The sequence below is a fragment of the Macaca fascicularis genome, chromosome 15 (genome assembly GCF_037993035.2).
Source record: "Macaca fascicularis isolate 582-1 chromosome 15, T2T-MFA8v1.1".
Taxonomy (NCBI): Eukaryota; Metazoa; Chordata; class Mammalia; order Primates; family Cercopithecidae; genus Macaca; species Macaca fascicularis.
The window spans coordinates 40946915-40966309 of record NC_088389.1 but is presented as its reverse complement, the minus strand read 5'-3'; the positions used below and the strand labels follow the sequence as shown (position 1 = coordinate 40966309).

Below are 19395 nucleotides of genomic sequence, written 5' to 3'. Positions count from 1 at the left end.
GGTATTTGATATAGCATTAGATTTTGTTTTAGAAGCTATTGCTTCACACAGGTTCAGGATGTAGTGAGCCACGATTGCACCACTGCATTCCAGCATGGGTGACAGAGCAAGACACTGCCTTAAAAAAAAAAAAAAAAAAAAAAGAGGCTGCGTGCGGCTTCGGTGTCAGGTTGTGTTACTTTCAAGCTGTGTGATTGTGTGCAAAGTGACACAACCTCTCTGTGCCTCAGTCTACTCATCTGTGAATGCTTCTCTGCACATTTTACAGGGTTGTTACAAAGATCACCTAAGATAGTAGGTGCAAAAATGTGTTGTAAACTGTTAAGCTCTCTACAAACACAGACATTGCCATTATGGTAATAAAAATCAAATGACACATGAATATTTCACAAGCAAGGACTGGGACAGATTATGTGTAAAGTATCCCCTTCTAATGGGGTTTTATAAATACACACTCCCTCTTCTTATTACTAACTTCTTAATAATCTCTTTGCAAAGCTTGTCTTCAAACTCCCTTTGTCTCCCCCGTCATTTCTTCTTAACGTCTCCTCTCTCACACAGCTGTTTATTATTGAACTCTGGGTGGCATCTGGGGGGACAGTTGGTTAGAAAAATATACACATACATATTTTGTACAGAGACATAAACAAAATGTAGCCAGGGCACCTCAATTCTGAGCCAAGATATTAAAAAATATACATCTTCTTTGTGGTCTGCCGGAGCTGCTCATATTAGCAATACTTAGTCTGAAATTAGGTTTAAAAACTCTATTCCTATATGTAGCCACAAATACGTTCACATGTGGCATTAACGTGGAAAGAAAACAAATGAAATATGCTCAGATGCATTTTCATTTTGTTAAATCTTAAAGAAAGAAAGGGTTTTACAAAGCCTTTTGGAGTCTCTCTTGGCTAAAAAGGAAATCCTTTTGCCATTAACTGCTCCTGCAGAGAGAGCCTGCTAGCTGCAAGATCATGATGAGGGTAAGCATTAATTAAATCTAACTGTGAGAGAATAATTATGTACACATATCCGTCAGGGCAGGTTGTCACTATCCAGTAACAAAGTTGGATACAAACTCCATCAGCAGAACTGTCAGGCGGCTGTTAAAAGGATATAAATGGGTCCCAAAAGGATCATTTCATTTGGGGGGGGAAAATTGGATTGCAAAGGATTAATGAGGCGAGGGGTTTGTGTTTTCAATTGGATGTAAAATGCAAACTGAGTAAGTTGTGATATCATCATTTAACCTTAATGTTTAGCTACATTTGGATTTTTATCACGTGGTGGGGGCAATTAGACCTTGTACATCAAACCAGCATTTTTCCATCATGGAATGACATTAAAGGTTAGTTTTCTGTTTTGTTTTGTTTTTTGAAGTTAAATTGCACAAAAGTTTACAACAAAATCATAAAACCCAATTTACACAGATGGCATATTCTTAATAATAATTAGTTCAGAAAATGAATATGAATCCCACCAGAGTAATTAGGATATTCAGTAAAGGACTCTTGTTGCTGCCTTCATTTCTGCCAAGTTTCAGTCTAAGCTCTGAGGCCCGTGTATGTGTAGAGACCCCACACAGGTAATGTGAATACAAGTCTTGGAGATATGTACTGCTAACAGACGCAGCTACAATGTAGGAGAAGGGACAGGAGAACTGGAAGCAGGAAGGTCTAAATTTATATCCAAGCTCCACCACTGACTGGCTGTGCAAGTTTGGGCAACTTACTTCATGTCTCTGAACATCCATTTCTTTTACAAAGTAAGGGTTAGAGAAACATTGTTACAGTAATACATGTGAAACTCAATACTCTTAAAAGAGTAAAGAGCACAAAAGAAATGGCCAATAATTGTCAGATGATTGGGACATCAGATACATGTCCCAAATTAGAAAGTAGAATAAACAAAAACCATGACACTAGCTTTGAGATTCATTCCTCCTATAATTTCACCTTTGTTGGAGGAATTAAAGAGAGTATTTCTAGCCAAGGCAAAGGAGCAGGAAGCCTAACTTGTTTCACTGCAGCCTTAGTGGACAACTAGAATGGTTAGCACCAAAGTAATTTACTCCAGTGCACGTTTAATAATCTGTAATCATTGTACTTGAATGCTTGAGTGAGTGAGTGATTGTCTGTTTTTTCTCCAAACCTTGAGTTACATGGAGATGAGGATCTCATATGTCTAGATTTCCATTGCAGTCTCAGGACTGAGCATAGTATCTTACACTTGCTAGACACTCAGCTGAAAGAATAATGAAAGTAAAGTTGGAGACCCTGGGTAGGTACTTAAGCTTAGACAGAAGGAATAGGTAGGGCTAGAACTGGGGAAATGGGAATTAGCCACAGCAGCCCTAAAGAGCAGTTTGGAAAGGTCTCATCCTATGGAAGGATAATTGCTCTGACTTGGACTTGTATGACTCTGCTGGGACCACAGATGATGATCTAAGAATGAGGCCAAAGAGTCTTTCAGAGAGCTTAGCCATCCTGGGTTGCTGTAGTTATTGGTATAATTACCTACTCTTGAATTCTCAAGATCTTGTGGAGTTATTTCTATGTAGTTCTGCCTGAAAGCAAGATTTCTTCGGGACCCTTCTCCGTGTTACAATCTGCGAAGGTTGATCTGCAATACTCCACTGAAAGGGAGCTCACCAACCTTTCTCAGCCAACACCCTCAGCAGGTAGCAAGGCTGACACAGATACAGGAAGGGGTCAGGTGTTACAGCTGCTCCCTGCAAATCTTTATAACCAGATCACACACAGGTAATTTGGAGAAGGCTCTTTCTCTCTACAGAAAATACCCCGACAATGGCTTTATTTCCATGGTTTTGTAATTGCTCAGTGGGTTCATCTTGTCTATTGCCTGGAAAAGCTGAGACACTGAGAACAGCACATTTTTACAATAGAGAGTTTAATTAATGCACAGCCAGCTAAATGGAAGACTGGGATTTCATTACTCAAATCACAGTCTCCTTGTGATTTCAGAAGTTAGAGTTTTTTAACGATAGTTTGGTGAGCAGGGGGTTAGGGAATAAGAAACACTGATTGGTTGGGTCATGGAAGAAATCATAGGGAGTGAAAGCTGTCTTCTTGCACTGAGTCAGTTCCTGGGTCGGGGCTACAAGACCAGATAAGCCAGTTTACTGGTCTGTGTGGCACCAGCTAGTCCATCAGAAATCAGGGTCTGACATTCTGGCCAACATGGTAAAACCCCATCTCTACGAAAAGTACAAAAATTAGCTGGGCGTGCTGGCACGTGCCTGTAGTCTCAGCTACTTAGGAGGCTGAGGCAGGAGAATCACTTGAAGCCGGGAGGCGGAGGTTGCAGTGGGCAAAATTGCTCCACTGCACTCCAGCCTGGTGACAGAGTGAGACTCTGTCTCAAAAAAAGAAGAAGAAGAAAAAAGAAAAAAGAAAGAAATCAGGGTCTGAAAATACTTCAAACACTAATCTTAGGTTTTATGACAGTGATGTTATCTATAAGGGCAATTGGGGAGGTTAGGAATCTTGTGGCCTCTGACTGCATGACACCAGAGCCATACTTTCTAATCTTGTGGCTAATGTGTTAATTTTACAAAGGAGGTCTGATCCCCAAGCAAGGAGTGGGTTTGTATCAGAAAGGGGTTGTTGTTGCCATCTTTGTTTCAAAGTTAAACTATAAACTAAATTTCTCCATAATTAGCTTGGCCTATGCCTAGGGTTGAACAAGGGCAGTGTATTAGTCCCTTTTCAGACTGCTGATAAAGACATACCCGAGACTGGGCAATTTACAAAAGAAAGAGGTTTAATTGAACTTACAGTTCCACTTGGCTGTAGAAGCCTCACAATCATGGCAGAAGGCAAGGAGGAGCAAGTCCCATCTTACATGGATGGAAGCAGGCAAAGAGAGAATGAGGAAGAATCAAAAGTGGAAACCCCTGATAAAACTATCAGATCTCATGAGACTTATTCACTCCTATGAGAACAGTATGGGGGAAACTGCACCTATGGTTCATTTATCTCCCACTAGGTCCCTCCTACAACATGTGGGAATTATGGGAGTATAATTCAAGATGAGATTTGGGTGGGGACACAGAGCCAAACCATATCAGGCAGCTTGGAGGTTATAAGCAACATGGAATTGGTTAGGTCAGATTCTTTCATTGTCATAATCTTGGTAAAGGTAATTTCAATTTGAAGCAGAAATATGAGATATATGGATTGAAGGCAAATACCACTTCTTTGCATTAACAGCGACCATTTTTCTGGAAGTGTTCTCCTTAACCACAACCTCTGCCATACCCACTTTCTCCCTCCATTCCTCAAAAAATAAACAAAAACATAAAATCTGCACATGAATTGCTTCTCCCTATATCCACCCCTTGATCTAAAATAAACAACTTTCAGACAGATAAAAATTAAACTATATCTAGCCCTAAATGTTGCAGAGTCATCACTGAAAATAAAATAAAATGTTAAGAAATGGCCAAAGCCAGAAAATTGAGGTTACAAGATGTCAAGACCCATAAACAGAATTTCTCTCTTCTTAAGAAAACTTTCTAACCTCTAATTTTTGAGGGCAGAATTTTATATATGTCCATTTTATTATATTTTTAATAGTGTAGTTAAGTTTTTCTATATTATTAGTGAGAGCTTCTCTACTTGTTCTAATAGGAAGATTTTTGTAAAATGTCTCCCACTTGGGCTGTGTATTAATCAACATGTCCCTGTACTTCTCTCAGTTTTTTTTTCTTTAAGGATTTTGAAACCATGTTCTTCCTATATGTAAGTACAAATTTCATTTCTTTCCCAGTAAATGGTTTCTTTTTTGGTTAATTAATAATACTCTCTATTCCTAAGGATTTTTCCTTGTTCCTTCTTATTGTTGTAAACTTAATTTTGCCATATGATTCCATTTCTTTATAAGACTTCATTTGATTACTATTCACATAATATATATTTTTCCTTTCCCTTTCCCTACTGTCAAACTTTGTGTCCTTAGGCTTTAGAATGATCTCTGGGAAACAGAATATAACTGAGTATTGTTTAATACAACCTATCACTGGGCCAGGCATGGTGGCGCATGCCTGTAATCCCAGCAATTTGGGAGGCCAAGGGGAGCAGATCCCTTGAGCTCAGGAATTCAAGACTAGCCTGGGCAGCATGGTGAAACCTCATCTCTACAAAAAAATACAAAAAATTCAACTGGGCATAGTGGCATGCACCTGTAGTACTGACTACTCAGGAGGCTGTGGTGGGAGGATTGCCTGAGCCCTGGAGGTTGCGGCTTCAGTGAGCTGAAATCACGCCACTGCACTCCAGACTGGGTGACAGTAAGATTGTATCTCAACAACAAAAATGAAAAAAAAATAAAAACTATCACTGAATCTTAATATGCAAATTATATTCACTGTAATTTCTGATGCTTTGGGTTTTATTCCTGTCACTTTATCTTTCACTTTTTCCTTGCTCAGGCTCTCTCTCTACTTGTATCTCACCTCACCTCACCCCCTACCTGGAGTCATCATGACACCAGCTTCTGAACTCATAGCTTGGCTTTGCATTTCTTACAACTTATATTTGCATTCCTCAAGCCCAGGGGGCTTCCTTTCTTTACTTTTGGGATGAATCTGATTTTTTTAAAAAGTATATTTTGTCCAACATTTATCTTGTGTGTGTATGGAACAGGAAGAAGGCTCATGTTAGCTTTGTCAGCCATACTGCTGAAAGTTTACTACATGACTTGCCTGCTTTCTTTCCATGTAGGAATGGGAGCTTTTGTTATATCCACACACACGCAGACACACACATGCAATTTCAGAATTGAGATTTTTATATCAAAATATTGAAGCCCAATATATAAACACAGAATACAAGCTTGATTAAAAAAAAAAAAGCCCTACCTATTCAGCCACAGCTCCCCTGCCCCTTCTCCCTGAGCACTTATTTGCAGCATGCTTGAAAACATCTGCTAATGGCCCAGGCAGTCTATGTCATATCCTCACTATGTTTAATCATGTCTATCTCAATCATGGAAAAATGTAAAGCTTCTCTTTGTAGTCTTCTAAGTGACTTACGCAGTTGATTACAGTTGAATTAGAAAAGAGCCAAAGTTGTCAACTTCTAACTATATATTTTGTTAAATTTCACCAACGGTCCCTCCTAGTGTAGGTAATAGGGCCTGTGAGGACCAAAAATAAAACCTTAAGCCCACCAACACACTGAATGGATACCCCTACCACACTCTAAGCCAAGCGAAACCGGAAAAGCTGCATTTCCCATTATGATGAAAAGGGCAGTCAGACATGCCTCATTATACCCCCCTTCTTTTGGAGTTTAGGCACAACTGACCAGCATTAATATTAAAATAGAGATCAAAAGACTGACAAAATAGACTCTGTAGCAATAAGATATCAAATTCTAACCTGACTCTGATGTAGTAGCACATGACAAGTAGCAGACTCTGAAGGAAATCAAAATATTTTACTCCAAAATATATTTCCTTGACATATTTTGAAATGGCCTTGCAAAACCATCTTTTGTGGGGAATATCTGCATCTGTAGAGAATCTCCTTCTCTTTCTAGGTCTTTCTGCAAATCCAGAAGAAATTAAATAAGAGTCTGGTACTTTTAAGCTCTTAAAAAGTAGATTTACCATATTATCTCTAACATTACTACCTGGAGGCTTCATCTACATAACGAGAATCTTGGCATCTACAACTCCCCCTTATCTTAACTCAAGCATTTACTTCAAGTCTTTAGATAAAGCTTAACTCAACAAATTGCCAATCAGAAAATCTTTTAATCCACCTATGACCTGTAAGTACCCCTGAACCAACGTATACCTTACATATATCGATTTATGTCTTTGCCTATAACTTCTGTCTCCATAAAATGTGTAAAACCACACTGTTACTCTCAGGAACACTTTCTCAGGACCCCTTGGGACTACCGGGGTTCATAGTTACTCATATTGGCTTAAAATAAACCTCTTTAAATATTTTATGGATTTGGGCTTTTTTAAAAACATGATCTTCTATGTTCAAATGGCATAAAGAGCCAATGATTTCACAAATTAGAGGACTTGAATTATTCCATTCCTGGATCTACTAGTTTCTCTGTATGACATCAGTGAGTCCCTGTCTCCATCATTTCCACCTATACAAGCAGATCGGATCAGACAATGAAGCAGAATGATGATGTGTACCTTTTGGGCTCAATCCTCAAAAAACCTTGCAGCTCCTACTTCTGCTGATTTTGGATCTCTCAAGCATGTGAACCAGGCTGGGATAGCTGGCCAGGCACAGGTGCATGAGACGTCAGCTGAACCTACCCCACCCAGGACAGAACTAACCACCTGGAGCCAAGCCTGAATGTTTTTCTTGAATTAAGTGCTAAATAAATGGGTGCTATTTTAGTTCACTACATTTCAGGTTGTTTTATTATGCAACAATGCTAATGTAGCATTATACCATTCTACTGAAAGAAATATGGTAGAGTTGTATCCCTAGGCCCCACCAGGATCTGGTCCAGAGCCTTCCGCTAAGGCTGCTTTCAGTTGCCTCTCCATCCTCCAGGCCAGAGAGAATTGACTGAGAGTCCCCTGACATATTTCAGATGGACAAGAAAAACTGCCTGAAGGAGACATACACTTTCAGGAACACAAACTTCTCTGAAAGACACATCAGGGAAGATTTATGGAGGCAGCTGTGTGCTTTGACTACTGATCAGCTTTCGTATGTCTCAGTGCAATACAACCTGTGTGGGTCACCGGGTTGGTGGTGGTACTGTCCCCAGCTGCACCTCTTACAAGGGACCTGAGGTCAAGAGACAGAAAGCCAGAGACCTAGGGAAAAGGTTTCCTAATCAAAGATACATGTCATTTCTTGTCTTTGAAGATGCCAGGGCTCTGATTCCAGGATGCAACAAATCTATAGCATGCTTTAAAGAAGCATTTCCATAAGCATCCTAGCATATTCTCACAACAGTCCTGGACAAAAAGAATGGCAGATATCCTCACATCCCCAGATACTGGGGATGAAATCCCGAGGACATTAAGCAGTTTCTCTGAGGATCCTCCCTGAGGATCCATTGAACTAAGGCAGGGTTGGGGTTCAAACCAGAAGTTTTTGACTCCAAATTCTGAACTTTCCAGTGGACAACAATGTTTCTCAATTATATATATCATCAAAGACTATTTGAGTTGGGGGAGACCTATGGAAATTAGCGCATCACCTTTGCTTTCCAAATTAACAACAACAAAGATTCATTAGGTGCTTACAATGTTCAGTACAGCCTGCTGAGCAGTTTACATACATTAACTAATTCTCCCAGCCTCCTTGTGAGGTGACTGATTGTATGATTTGCAGATTAGGTAATGGAGATTTGATGCTTAAATCATTTCCCAAAGTTGAACCAGTCAGTGGCAGAGCTAGGATGTGGATCCACATCTGTCTGACTCCAGACCCTGAGCACACTGCCACAATGCCATATAGCCTTTTAGATTTGGACATTGAGGCCCAGAGAGTGGAAGGTCTTGTCCAAGATCATGAAGCCAGTTTGATTAATTGTCCATTAATTCATCAATTATTAATTGAGGATCTGCTATTTGTCAGGAAGCAGGCTAGCCAATGGGAACACAGACATGACCTAAACATAGTTGTGCACTTGAGAGTAATTAAGGGAGAAGAAGTAACTATAAACTACTTGAATAAAAATATAGTAAATGACAAATAGGGAAGATAGTGAAGAGCTTGTCAAAGTTTGGAGGAGGTATGCATGACTTTCATTTGGGAAAAATTTGAAAATCCTTCACGAAGAAAATGACTTAAAGGTCTTTTTTGAAAGAAGAGTAGACTTTGCATATTGGCAACAGGAAAGAGGGAGAAATTCAAGTTGCAGAAAGAGCATAGAGGTGGAGGTAAAAGGAGTTATTTCATCATAGACTCAGGGCTGGTCTCCAGGTAGTTGTGTCTGCCCAGTTCTCCTTGTAACCCCTATAACTATCTCATGGTTTAAGTGTAAACTCATTTTGACAATGCAATGTCAAAACTTCCTTTGTCAAAAGGGGCAGTAAACCTAAACCCCACCCAAAAATCCTTGGTAGGAAGGGAAGGCTGCTAAGAAGGATAAAGGGTAGGGAAGCAAAGATGGGGACAAAAGAAACAAAGAAAGATCAATCCTGGGGCTGCCTGTTCAATATTTAAGAGGAGCAACAATCCATTAAGGCAACTAATTTAAAGTCGCTAATGTTTCTATTTTCTTCCAACTAATTGAATAATTCATGGCCCGTTACTAATGAAAATTATATATACATACACACACACACACACACACACACACACACACACACACATATACAACACGCCTGGGTTCCAGGGACAGTGTCCCACAGTAAAAGCACATTGAAGCTTATCTATCAAGAAGGATAAAGGAGCCGGAATTTGCTTCTCCTCCCAAGTGTGGGATGCTGCTGGGAAATGTGTGAGCAAAATCCAGGGTCTGATTTTGATGGAGGATTTTGTGGTTTCCCATCTTCCCACTGGCACCTGCCTGGATCATATTTTCCCCCAGATATTCCCCTTACCCCCTGCACAGCTTCATCCCCATGTGCATTTGCATATTTTCTTTCTTCTACTAGCAATGTCTTCACAAACTTCTCTTTAGTTAATGCATTACTTAAGATTACCTGCTCTGCGAAGTCTTCTTTAATTATTCCCCCAGTTTACTAAACACTCCAAGCCAGCCCACACAACCTTCATATATCCATTGTGGTGCAGATATGTAATCCCCTGCTTCCTTCAATAAATGGTGAAGTACTAGTAGGCAGACATCTAGGTGGCATATACTATATATGCATGGCAAACTACAAACATTGAGAGAGGATGCCTTAAAAAATGCACAGAGCACTGTCCAGTGATGTAACACTGTGGGCTCCTGACGACATGGGACTGGCTCCCTGGGGTCAGCTAAAAGCTGAGGGGACAGTGCTGATTCATTCTTAACTCAGAGCGGGAGATGCCTCACCTTCTAGGACCTCATAGTTCCTGAACACCCTCACAGCAGCGCTGATGACACAGAAACACTGCCAATGCAAGAGAAGCTGCACGTACTTCCTTCCAGGATCTAGACTAGGTAGGTATAATTTCACAGCTGAAAGATCTTAGTCGTGGTAGCTAAGAGTAGAGCTCAAGTCATCTGGGAATTTAAATGTGGGCTCTGAATTCATAGCTCCACTATGTACTAGTTGAGTAAACTTAGACAAGTGACTGAAACTGTGTAAGCTTGAGTTTCCTCCTTTGTTGAATGGGGATAATTATAGTACTTACCTTATGGGTTATTGGGAGCTTTTAAATAAGATAAAATGTGTGATGAGCAAGATGTCTAGAACGTACCAAATGCTCAATAGATGGTAGGCACTGCATCCCATTAACCCTTTGCGTTCTGTGAACTCCCAGCTACCTCCCTTTATCTATTTGCCCATCTCCATCCATTCATTAATTTATTCATACATTCTCCCATCAAACCAATTACTATCCCATGCCAGTTCCCTGTTAGGCATTCATTCTACAGAGAGAGACACAAATCACTGTTTTTTCCACCATGGGACTGTGAGAGCTGAAGAAGGTGACAGATGTATTTACGACGGACTGCAATAAGGGCAGTGATAAGAAACAGTACTGGGGCTATGAGTGCTCAGAGAAAAGAGTAGCCCGCTCAGCTGTGGTGGGGCTGAGAAAATGCTTCACAGAGCAGACGCTGAGGCTGGATTTTGAAGATAAACAGCAATTTTTTGCCTGGAGCGAAAGGGTCGGGAGGAGGAAAGAGCCTTTCAGGAAGAATATGATCCGCGCTCGGACCTAGAAAGCAAGGCACACGGCGGAAGCGAGAAGCGGCCCGTGTGCTGGACGCTGTAGGACACAGTGGGTTGGGGGTCAGGAGCAGACAGAGTCAGGGTACAACCCAGGCAGCCTTGTGCAGCAAGAGATGGCAACTTTTAATCCCATTCAACAATATGCCCTTCATCCTATTGGTTCTTGTTTCTTTAACAGGGTAAATGTATCTCTGTGAGGTAATAATACTGACAAAAATAAGACTAATAATCATAGCAGTGATAAGAATAATAAATAACACAATAAAAGAGCACATATATTCAGTATGCAAATTCTGTCTGGCTCTGTGCTAAATGCTTTACTAGGATTATCTTATTCCAGCCTATGGAAATCCTTTGAAGATGGTAGCATTCTCATCCCCTTATAATCAGCTAAATCACAGTTCTTCTTCCTGGGACATCAATACTATATGAGGAACTGAGCAAATGTTAAATTAATTAACTGACAAATACTACAACATAACTTAAACTAAAATAAACATGCATACACTATGAAATAAAATGGCATGATCTTTTAAAAGATGAACCTGAAATGTGGACAGATTCCTTTGAGCATAGCTGCAGACCCTTTGGGGTTAAGTTCATTTTCATCTGCCTTTAAGAAGACTTCAAGAAGCTCAAGAAGCCTCCAGTGCAAGTGACAGAAAATCAGGACAATGTTCTAGGTGGGGGAGGAACATGGCCAAATTTAGTGTGTTTTCAAATGATCACCCAGATGCTAGGGTGGAGTATACATTCCTCTGTGACAAGGCTGCTGCAGGAATCCGGATGAGGGACAAGGAGGCCTCAACCAAGCTAGAGGCAATGGCTCAGGAAGGCGAAGATGGATTTATGAGACTCTGTAGGCCAATGGGCAGGCCTTGGATGACAGTGATCGTACTAGCTAGTCCTTACCGAGGGTGGAACATGGGACAGGCACTGGGCTAAGCATCTCTTGGGTATTAATTCACAACCCACATGTGATGTTGGTATTATTAGCACTATTTCCAGAAGGGAAAACAGCTCTTTTTCATTTGCTTAAGAGCATTTAGTTAGTCAATGGTGGAATTAAATTTCAAATACGAAGTCCCGCTTTCAAAAACCACTACCTAAACTAAATGAACCCATGGAATTTCTTCTGCACATGCGAAGAAATCCTCCTCTGCTTTATGTTAATACCACTCCCCTTTATATTGCACATGAGAGGCTGGGGAGTGGTTCCTTAACAGCGGCCTCATAAAACCCCATCACTAACATGAAGTCAGCAGTTCAAATCTCCACTAGCCTTCCTCTGTCTGACTAAGAATGATGCACTTCAGCCTTCACCAGGCATCTCAGGAAGAAGCCATAGCTACACAAATACCTTGGAGCTGCTTTTAACCACGTGCTCAATTCCATGGCACTGGTTCTCGGCTACCTACTCCATCTGTTGGGAACTAGTGGGCACCATGGCCCAGGCGTGAGGCCTAAGGAAGCAGAAAGAGGGCAGGTGCTCCCAATCTGGACCAGGCAGCCCATGGCAACCTCAACGGCAGGGGAGGGCAGAAACAGTGAAAGACAGAGGATGCAGACCAACCTATTTGGGATTTTGGAGGCTAATGGAACATTTCCAAAATTGTGTTCCTATAGATGTTTCTGTTCCACAAGTCATTAATAAATGTTCCAGTGGGAGTAATAAGATTTTGCAGTCAATATAGTATCATGACATCGAGTTAAACAAAGCAGCCCAGCTTTCTGTACTGCAGGACTTCTCAGAGTTTTTAATAGACTAAGATTCATTCAAGAATCTTCAAGAAAAAGAGGAGGGTGGAGAATTTCCAACTTTTTTTTTTTTTTTTAAATCATGAAATTCTTTTGTCGAAGAAACTCTTGATGGGCTGTCTTAGGTAAGTTTGGAAGTATAGGGGTGACATATACTGTCCTTACTCTTCCCCTGCAGAAATTGTATCCCATGGTAGCAGCAAAATCACAAGCACATTGTGATCAAGCTGTTTTGGAAATTGCTTTAATAACATCCACTTGAGCACATTTACTGTGCTACTTGTCAGTGAGTCTGTCTAAGAGGGGAATAGAATTCTCTGGGCATCGGTACCAGGAGGCTTTGGTTTATCACAGATTCCTCTTGCACCATCAATATGAAAGTTATAAAGCTGAGCCATTTTCCAGTGATCTTTGATGTTAATACACTCATTTACTCAAAAAAATTTATTAAGCCATTTCTATGTGTTAGATTTATAAATATGAAGCTTATATTTTAGAGAAGAGGACAGAAGACAAGCAAAAATTTAAAAATTTTAGTCTGAACTACTACTGTGAAAGAAGTTAAAAAAAAAGGATGACGTAAGAGATAGTAGCAGGTTGGGGACTGAAAGGAGCAAAAGTGTAGATTGGGTAGTCATGGAAGTTGGTTTTTAGGAGCTGACATTTTAAAGGCGTGAAGGGGCTGGCTAGGAGAGCAGCTGGGGGAAAGAAAGAGGCATGGCAAGGAGAAGGAAGAACAAGTTCTCAGATGCTAAAGAAGGAACCGTTTGCTGTGCTCGTGAAACATGAAGGAAGCCAGTTTGGCTGGAGCACAAGGAAGTGCAGAGCAAATGATGTTCGAAAAGAGGGCAGGAGCCAGAGCCAGATCCGCAAGCCAAGGTGCAGAGTTTGGATCATATTCTAAGAATAACAGAAAACTGTCAAAGGATTTTAAGCAGGGGAGGGGCTTTCTCTGGTTTGTCTTTCTAAAAGATCGCTTTGGTAGTTTTGAGGAGACTGAATGCAAGGAGGGTAGAGTTGTAAGGAGCAGTTAATAAATGACAGTGGTCATGATGGTGACAAAGAGGAAGGACAGATATGGAAGAGATACAAATAAATTACTTCATGCATAGTTATCTGAGACCCCATCTAACTTGTAAATTAAAATAACTTAAAACATATTTTTATTAATAGTCTGACTATGAAATTCTTCTCTAAGAGGGGAAACATGTTAAAGTAAGTGCCAACTTTTATGCAAAAATACTTTCTATGTGACACTGTTTATCATGATGAAATACTAGGAGCAGCCCAAATGCCTAATAGTAGGGGCTTAGTGAAGAAAATTATGGTGCATAAAAATAATATTTTTGAAAAATTCATTGACATAAAAATGTTTAGAATGTAATGTTAAAAAATGAATTCAGGTTGGTAATGAAGGGGAAAAAGCTACAGACTTGGAGTCAAGAGTGTTTATGGAGTATGTATGTGCAGAGAGGACTTAGGAGGGCAATTTCTGGTGAATGATAAAGAGGTAAAGATGAATAGGTAAAGCTATATGAAATTTCAAGTAACCCTAAATGCCTCACCCAGAACAAACATAAGATTGTATGTATTCATTTCCTGATGCATGCCATCTGAACTTTCCAAGGTGGTCTACATTCAGCCTTTTATCAGGTCTTCACAACAATCTTCTGATGTAGGGCTTGGTATCTTCATTTTATAGAAGAAGAAACTGAGGTTCAGGGAGAACCAATGACACTTCCAAAGTCATGCAAGTTAAAACTAACTTGGGCAGGGACTAGCACACAGACCTCTCTGACTTTAAGGTGACTACTCTGCATCACTACAAAATGGTTTAAACCTGGGTTTTGCCATGGGAGTTCCCAAAATGAATTCCATCATTTTCTTCTGCCTCAATTTATGACCTCACAGCTTAACATGTAGAGCTTCGTTTTTTTACAGGATTCAAGATTTTACAAGATTAAGAATTAGACATCCTCTCAACAGACAGCAAACATCTATTATGTGTCAGACACTGATTTAGGCCAGGAATGTAAAATATTAAGACAATCTCTACCTTCAAAGAACTCTCTGTCTAGCTAAGGAAAGAGCCAGACAAAAGAAAATTATATCACACAAAAATGAATCTAGTGCTTAATACATGTATAAAGGAAAGCTGGGAGGATTCAGAGTGAATTGTGACTGCGAATCAACAATGTCTTCATAGAAATGTGCCATGCATGTTAAGCTCGAAAAGACAGGTAGAATTTCATTAGTGTATTAGGTTGGTGCAAAAGTAATAGCACCAACATAACAGTACATAGTGGTTAAGTTAAAAGGTTTGAGAATCAGACTGCTGGGTTCTCCCTGGCCCCACAACTTACTAGAATGTCCCCTTGGACAGATTACAATAGTTGTTTGTACCTTAGTGAAATTATCTGTAAAATGGGAATTACCACTGTATCTGCTTCATAGGGTTGCTGTGAGAATCAAATGAGATAAGATGTGTACATCATTTAACCTGCTTCTTGGAATAAGTTAAGTGTCAATAAGTGCCAACAATTACCCTTAGGGGCCAGAGAGGTGGTTTCATGCAGAGAGCATGGCATGGGAAAGAGCACTGAGGACAGAGCACATCAATCTAGGAAAGACAGTGGAGACCAGAGCCCTGTGTGGCTTTGAGTGTCATCTTCATAACCGGAACATGTCTGAAGGTGCTAGATAACCACTGAAGCTGTGGGAAAAGGGGGATGACCTGATCAGAGCCAAGTTACAGGAAATGGAGAAGTGAGATGCAAAAAGAGGAGACTACTACCTTTTCTGTCTACTCAGCTGGAGACTACTGAGTAGATAGAAAAAAAATGGTTTGGAAATTAAGCAGGGACAAGTTGGTTTCCTTCATATACAAAGTCACATAGATAGTAGAAGAAGAAAGAAGGAATGAGGAGGAGAAGGAGAAGGAGGAAGAGAAGTAGGAGGAGATAAAAATGAAGGAGGAGGAAGAAGAGGATAAGGAGGATAAGGATGAGGAGGAGGAGGAGGAGGAGGAGGAGGAGAAGGAGGAGAAGGAGGAGAAGAGAAGGAGAAGCAGCAGCAGCAGCAGCATCCGCGAGGAAAAGGAGCAGGAAGAAAATATCTGCTTTTTAACAACTGCTGGGTTAGGAACTGTGCTGAGATATTCTTACAACCCTGTGAGACAAGAGTGGCTTGGAGAAGTAGAGGGATTTGCCCTGAGTGAGATAGCTAGGTAGCAGCAGAAACAAAAGTTGAATTAATTCTATCTAATTTACAATACCACTCTTGATCATTATGTTATTCAGCCTACTAAAAAGTAGGCTCAGATCCCTGTTTCTGGCTCCCAGTCTAAGGATGTCTCCTACTAGAATGCTCTGCCACTTTGTACTCTCTGACCAGCGACAACGTAAAGAACATCTACTCTGCAGAGGTCCTGGTGTTACACACTTTCCATATATAGTTGCTCATCTCAGTCACTGTAAAATTTATACGATCCATTCTCATTCTCAGCTGAGGCACTTGGGGCTCAAAGAGGTTAGCTCTGGGTGTAGGGAGCATAGGTCTTCAGCCTCCAAGGGGATTTATCAGGGAGAGAGTGGCACACGTTCTATAAGCACAGGGAAGCAAGGGAAGAAGGCACAGATCTTCCTAGCATCTTTGGAATCAGGGAACAGCCTTCTGACTTCCTGGCCAGATGTGCCAGGAGGGCCTACCTCGAGACTTGCTCCTCCGCTTCCTCTTTCCTGCCGACGTGCTGCGCAGGGCTGGTTGCAGCTGACCGATCTCGATGGGCGTGTTAGCGCGGAAACTCTCCTTGAACTTCTGCATCAGGGACTCCACTGTCTCCTGAGTCACCTCAGCTGCTGCTATAAGGTAGCAATGGAGCTGAGGTTAGGGCTTGAGCCCACCCTCAGCCCCTAGAGCACTAGGCCTGGCCACCCTAATTCCTTGAAACTCCCTCCCTGACCCATTGAAGATATAGAATCACAACCTATCAGTCTAACCACAGACGTATCTGTTGGATTACATACTTATGTATTCAACATTTACTATGTTCCAGATACTGCTCTAGGCCCTTGAGACTAGAGGGCTTGGTAGTGAAATGTGAGACACAATTCATTATTCAAGTAATTCTTATTTCAATAGGAGACATATCTAGACAATTCTAACATTGTACAATAGTTTTGCAATAGAAGAGTACAAAATTCCAGAGGATCACTGAAAAGGGTCAACTAACCCATCTGAGAATCAAGGTAGGCTTCCAGAAGGAGGCAATATTTAGGATGAGACCTTAAGGATGAGTAAGAATTAGTAAAGAAAGCAGGATCAGGGTGATGTTGGATAGACCAGAGAAGACAGCATCCTGGATGGAAGGAAAAGTATGTATGATGATCTGAAGCCAGAAGAAGCATGGTGCTTGAGCCATGGAAAGTAATTTATGGTAGTTGCAAGGGAGCTTGCAAAGAGATGAGGTTGGAGTGAAAAGGACATCTGGTAGGCCACACTTAGGAGTATAAATTGTATCCTAATGGCAAAAGGTAATCACCAAAAGGTTTTAAACAGGAAACTGATGTGTTCAAGTTAAGTCACTTTGAAAACAATCACTAACTAAAGTATGGAGAATCCAAATTGAGGGAGGAAAGGAGGCCTGGACTGATGCTTTGGAAGTAGCCAGCCAAAGGCAATGGTGGCCTGAACCAGGGCAGTGGCAGCGAAGGTTACACAGTATCTTAGGAGACACAACAAAAGCACTGTGGATATGTCGATCACTTAGCAACATAAACCCATTTTATTGAGGGGACGTTGAAGCCCCAAAACACAATATATGACTTGCTCCAAGATAGGAAGTAGCAGAGTCAAGCCTTATAACCCCTTGTCCAATATTCCATTTGCACCAATACCTTCCAATGAACTGTTAGTAGCCACATTTCCAAAAAAGTTTCAAAATTGAAACTGGTAGAAAGTTCAGTACATGGAGAAAGTAAGGTCAGAAGGGCAGAGAGAAAAAGTTGGAAGATAAAAGGAAAAAAATAACAGAAAAGCTTGAGAAGGAAGGAAAGAGGCAACATAAAAAGCAAGGAGAGAAAACCAAAAAGAAGAAAAGAAAATCTGCTGAATAGCCTCAGTGCCTTTGTTCTGAGAAATTCCCAAAGACAGCCCTGACTTTGAAATCTTCAAACTTAGCCCTCCCTCCATCTACGTCTCCAGAGGTTCAGAAATTTCTTCTTCAGTTTGAGCTACCTGCTGTCTGATGCCAAGAGATGGGATGTGCCAATGATTTCTGTTTCTTTGAAGGGGCTTCATCAGACTAGACAAAGAAGGCTCCTGAACATCCCAGTATTCATTTCTAAGGAGCTCCTGTTTTCTCAGGGAAGCTTATCAGCTTAGACAGATGTGTCTGCAGAGTAAGTCAGACCTAGAGGGCTTGCTCTGGTATTGGGCTTTGTGAGAAGTCCCATCTTGAGGGTGACAGGGAAAAGGTATGATTACTAAGGAAGAAAGACAATTGACAGTAAAAATGGATCATGTGGTAGCATTACAGTTTCCTCATCTGCCTCCTTTGCTATCTCTCTCCACAGATATCTCAATTAGGTGTACTTGAAGATGAACCAAGAAGATTCCAGACATGGGTTCCCTTCTCCAAGCCTGGGATGAATAGCCTACAGTACAATTCCGAGAATCAATGACATGCCCAGTTTTGATTCCTTAAACCCAGAGAGAAAAGTGCTTTGCCCAAAATTGTAACAGGTGGGCTACACTTTGGTCAAAAGTCCAGAATAAGCCACAGTTTGGAATCCTCAAAGGGAATGACCCACATAGGGTCTGTCAATATTCATTCATTCATTTCTGCATTGATTCATTGATTCATTCATTCAACAGAATTTACAGAAAAAAACTTTATATATCAATGCTGCGAACCAAAGACATAGCTTAGTTTGGGCTGCCATAACAAAAATATCATAGCTTGATTGTCTTAAACAACAGACATTTATTTTTTTCACAGTTCTGAAGGCTAAAAGTTCAACATCAGGGTGGTTTTGGTGAGATTTCTATTCCTGGCTTACAGATGGCCACCTTCTCCTCCCTGTGTCCTCACTCTGTGGGGGAGCAGGGAAAGAGAGAGAGAAGAGAGAATAAACTCTCCCTTCCTCTTTTGATAAGGCCAAAGTTCAATCAGATCAGGACCCCTTCTTTTGACCTCATTTAATCTTAATTACCTCCCAAAGATTCTATCTCCAGACACAGCCACAGATCAAATTGTGTTCCCTCCTTCCCCAATTTACATGCTGGAGCTCTAACTCCCAGTGTGACTGTATTTGGAGGCGAGGGTTTTAGTAGGTAATTAAGGTTAGATGAGGTCATAAGAATGGGATCCCAATCTGATAGGATAGGTGACCTTATAAAAAGGGTAAGAAAGAAAGACCCCACTCTCTTCCTATGGCCACACACTGAGGGAAGGCTGTGAGAGGACACAGTAAGGGGTGGCATCTGCAGGCCAGGAAGAGGACCCTCGCCAGAACTCAAACATGCTGGCACCTTGATCTTGACTTTTCAGCCTCCAGAAGTATGAGAAAATAAATTTCTCTTGTTTAAGGCACCCAGTCTACAGGTTAAGCATCCCTAATCCAAAAATCTGAAATCTGAAATGCTCCAAAATCTGAAACCTTTTGAGCATGGACATGATGCTTTAATGTCATTCTCTGAGGCAAACTTGTCCAACCTGCAGCCCAGGGGTCACATGCAGCCCAGAGCAGCTTTGAATGCAGCCCTAACGCAAATTCATAAACTTCC

The 19395-nt window shown here is 41.0% G+C and overlaps 1 protein-coding gene across 10 annotated transcripts in view; it reads right to left on the bottom strand.

Annotated features, from left to right (window-relative positions):
* Positions 1–19395, bottom strand: part of ASTN2 (astrotactin 2) — a 986627-nt gene that overhangs the window by 682448 nt on the left and 284784 nt on the right. For 4 of the 10 annotated variants that reach the window (XM_045372567.2, XM_015436667.3, XM_045372570.3 and 1 more), the window contains exon 4: positions 16317–16469. The exons of 4 other annotated variants lie outside the window; for them this stretch is intronic. In XM_045372567.2, the coding sequence (XP_045228502.2) occupies positions 16317–16469 (153 nt within the window). The remainder of the gene's footprint in view (positions 1–16316; positions 16470–19395) is intronic. 2 more of the 10 variants (XM_015436666.3, XM_074016698.1) reach the window with 1 other exon arrangement.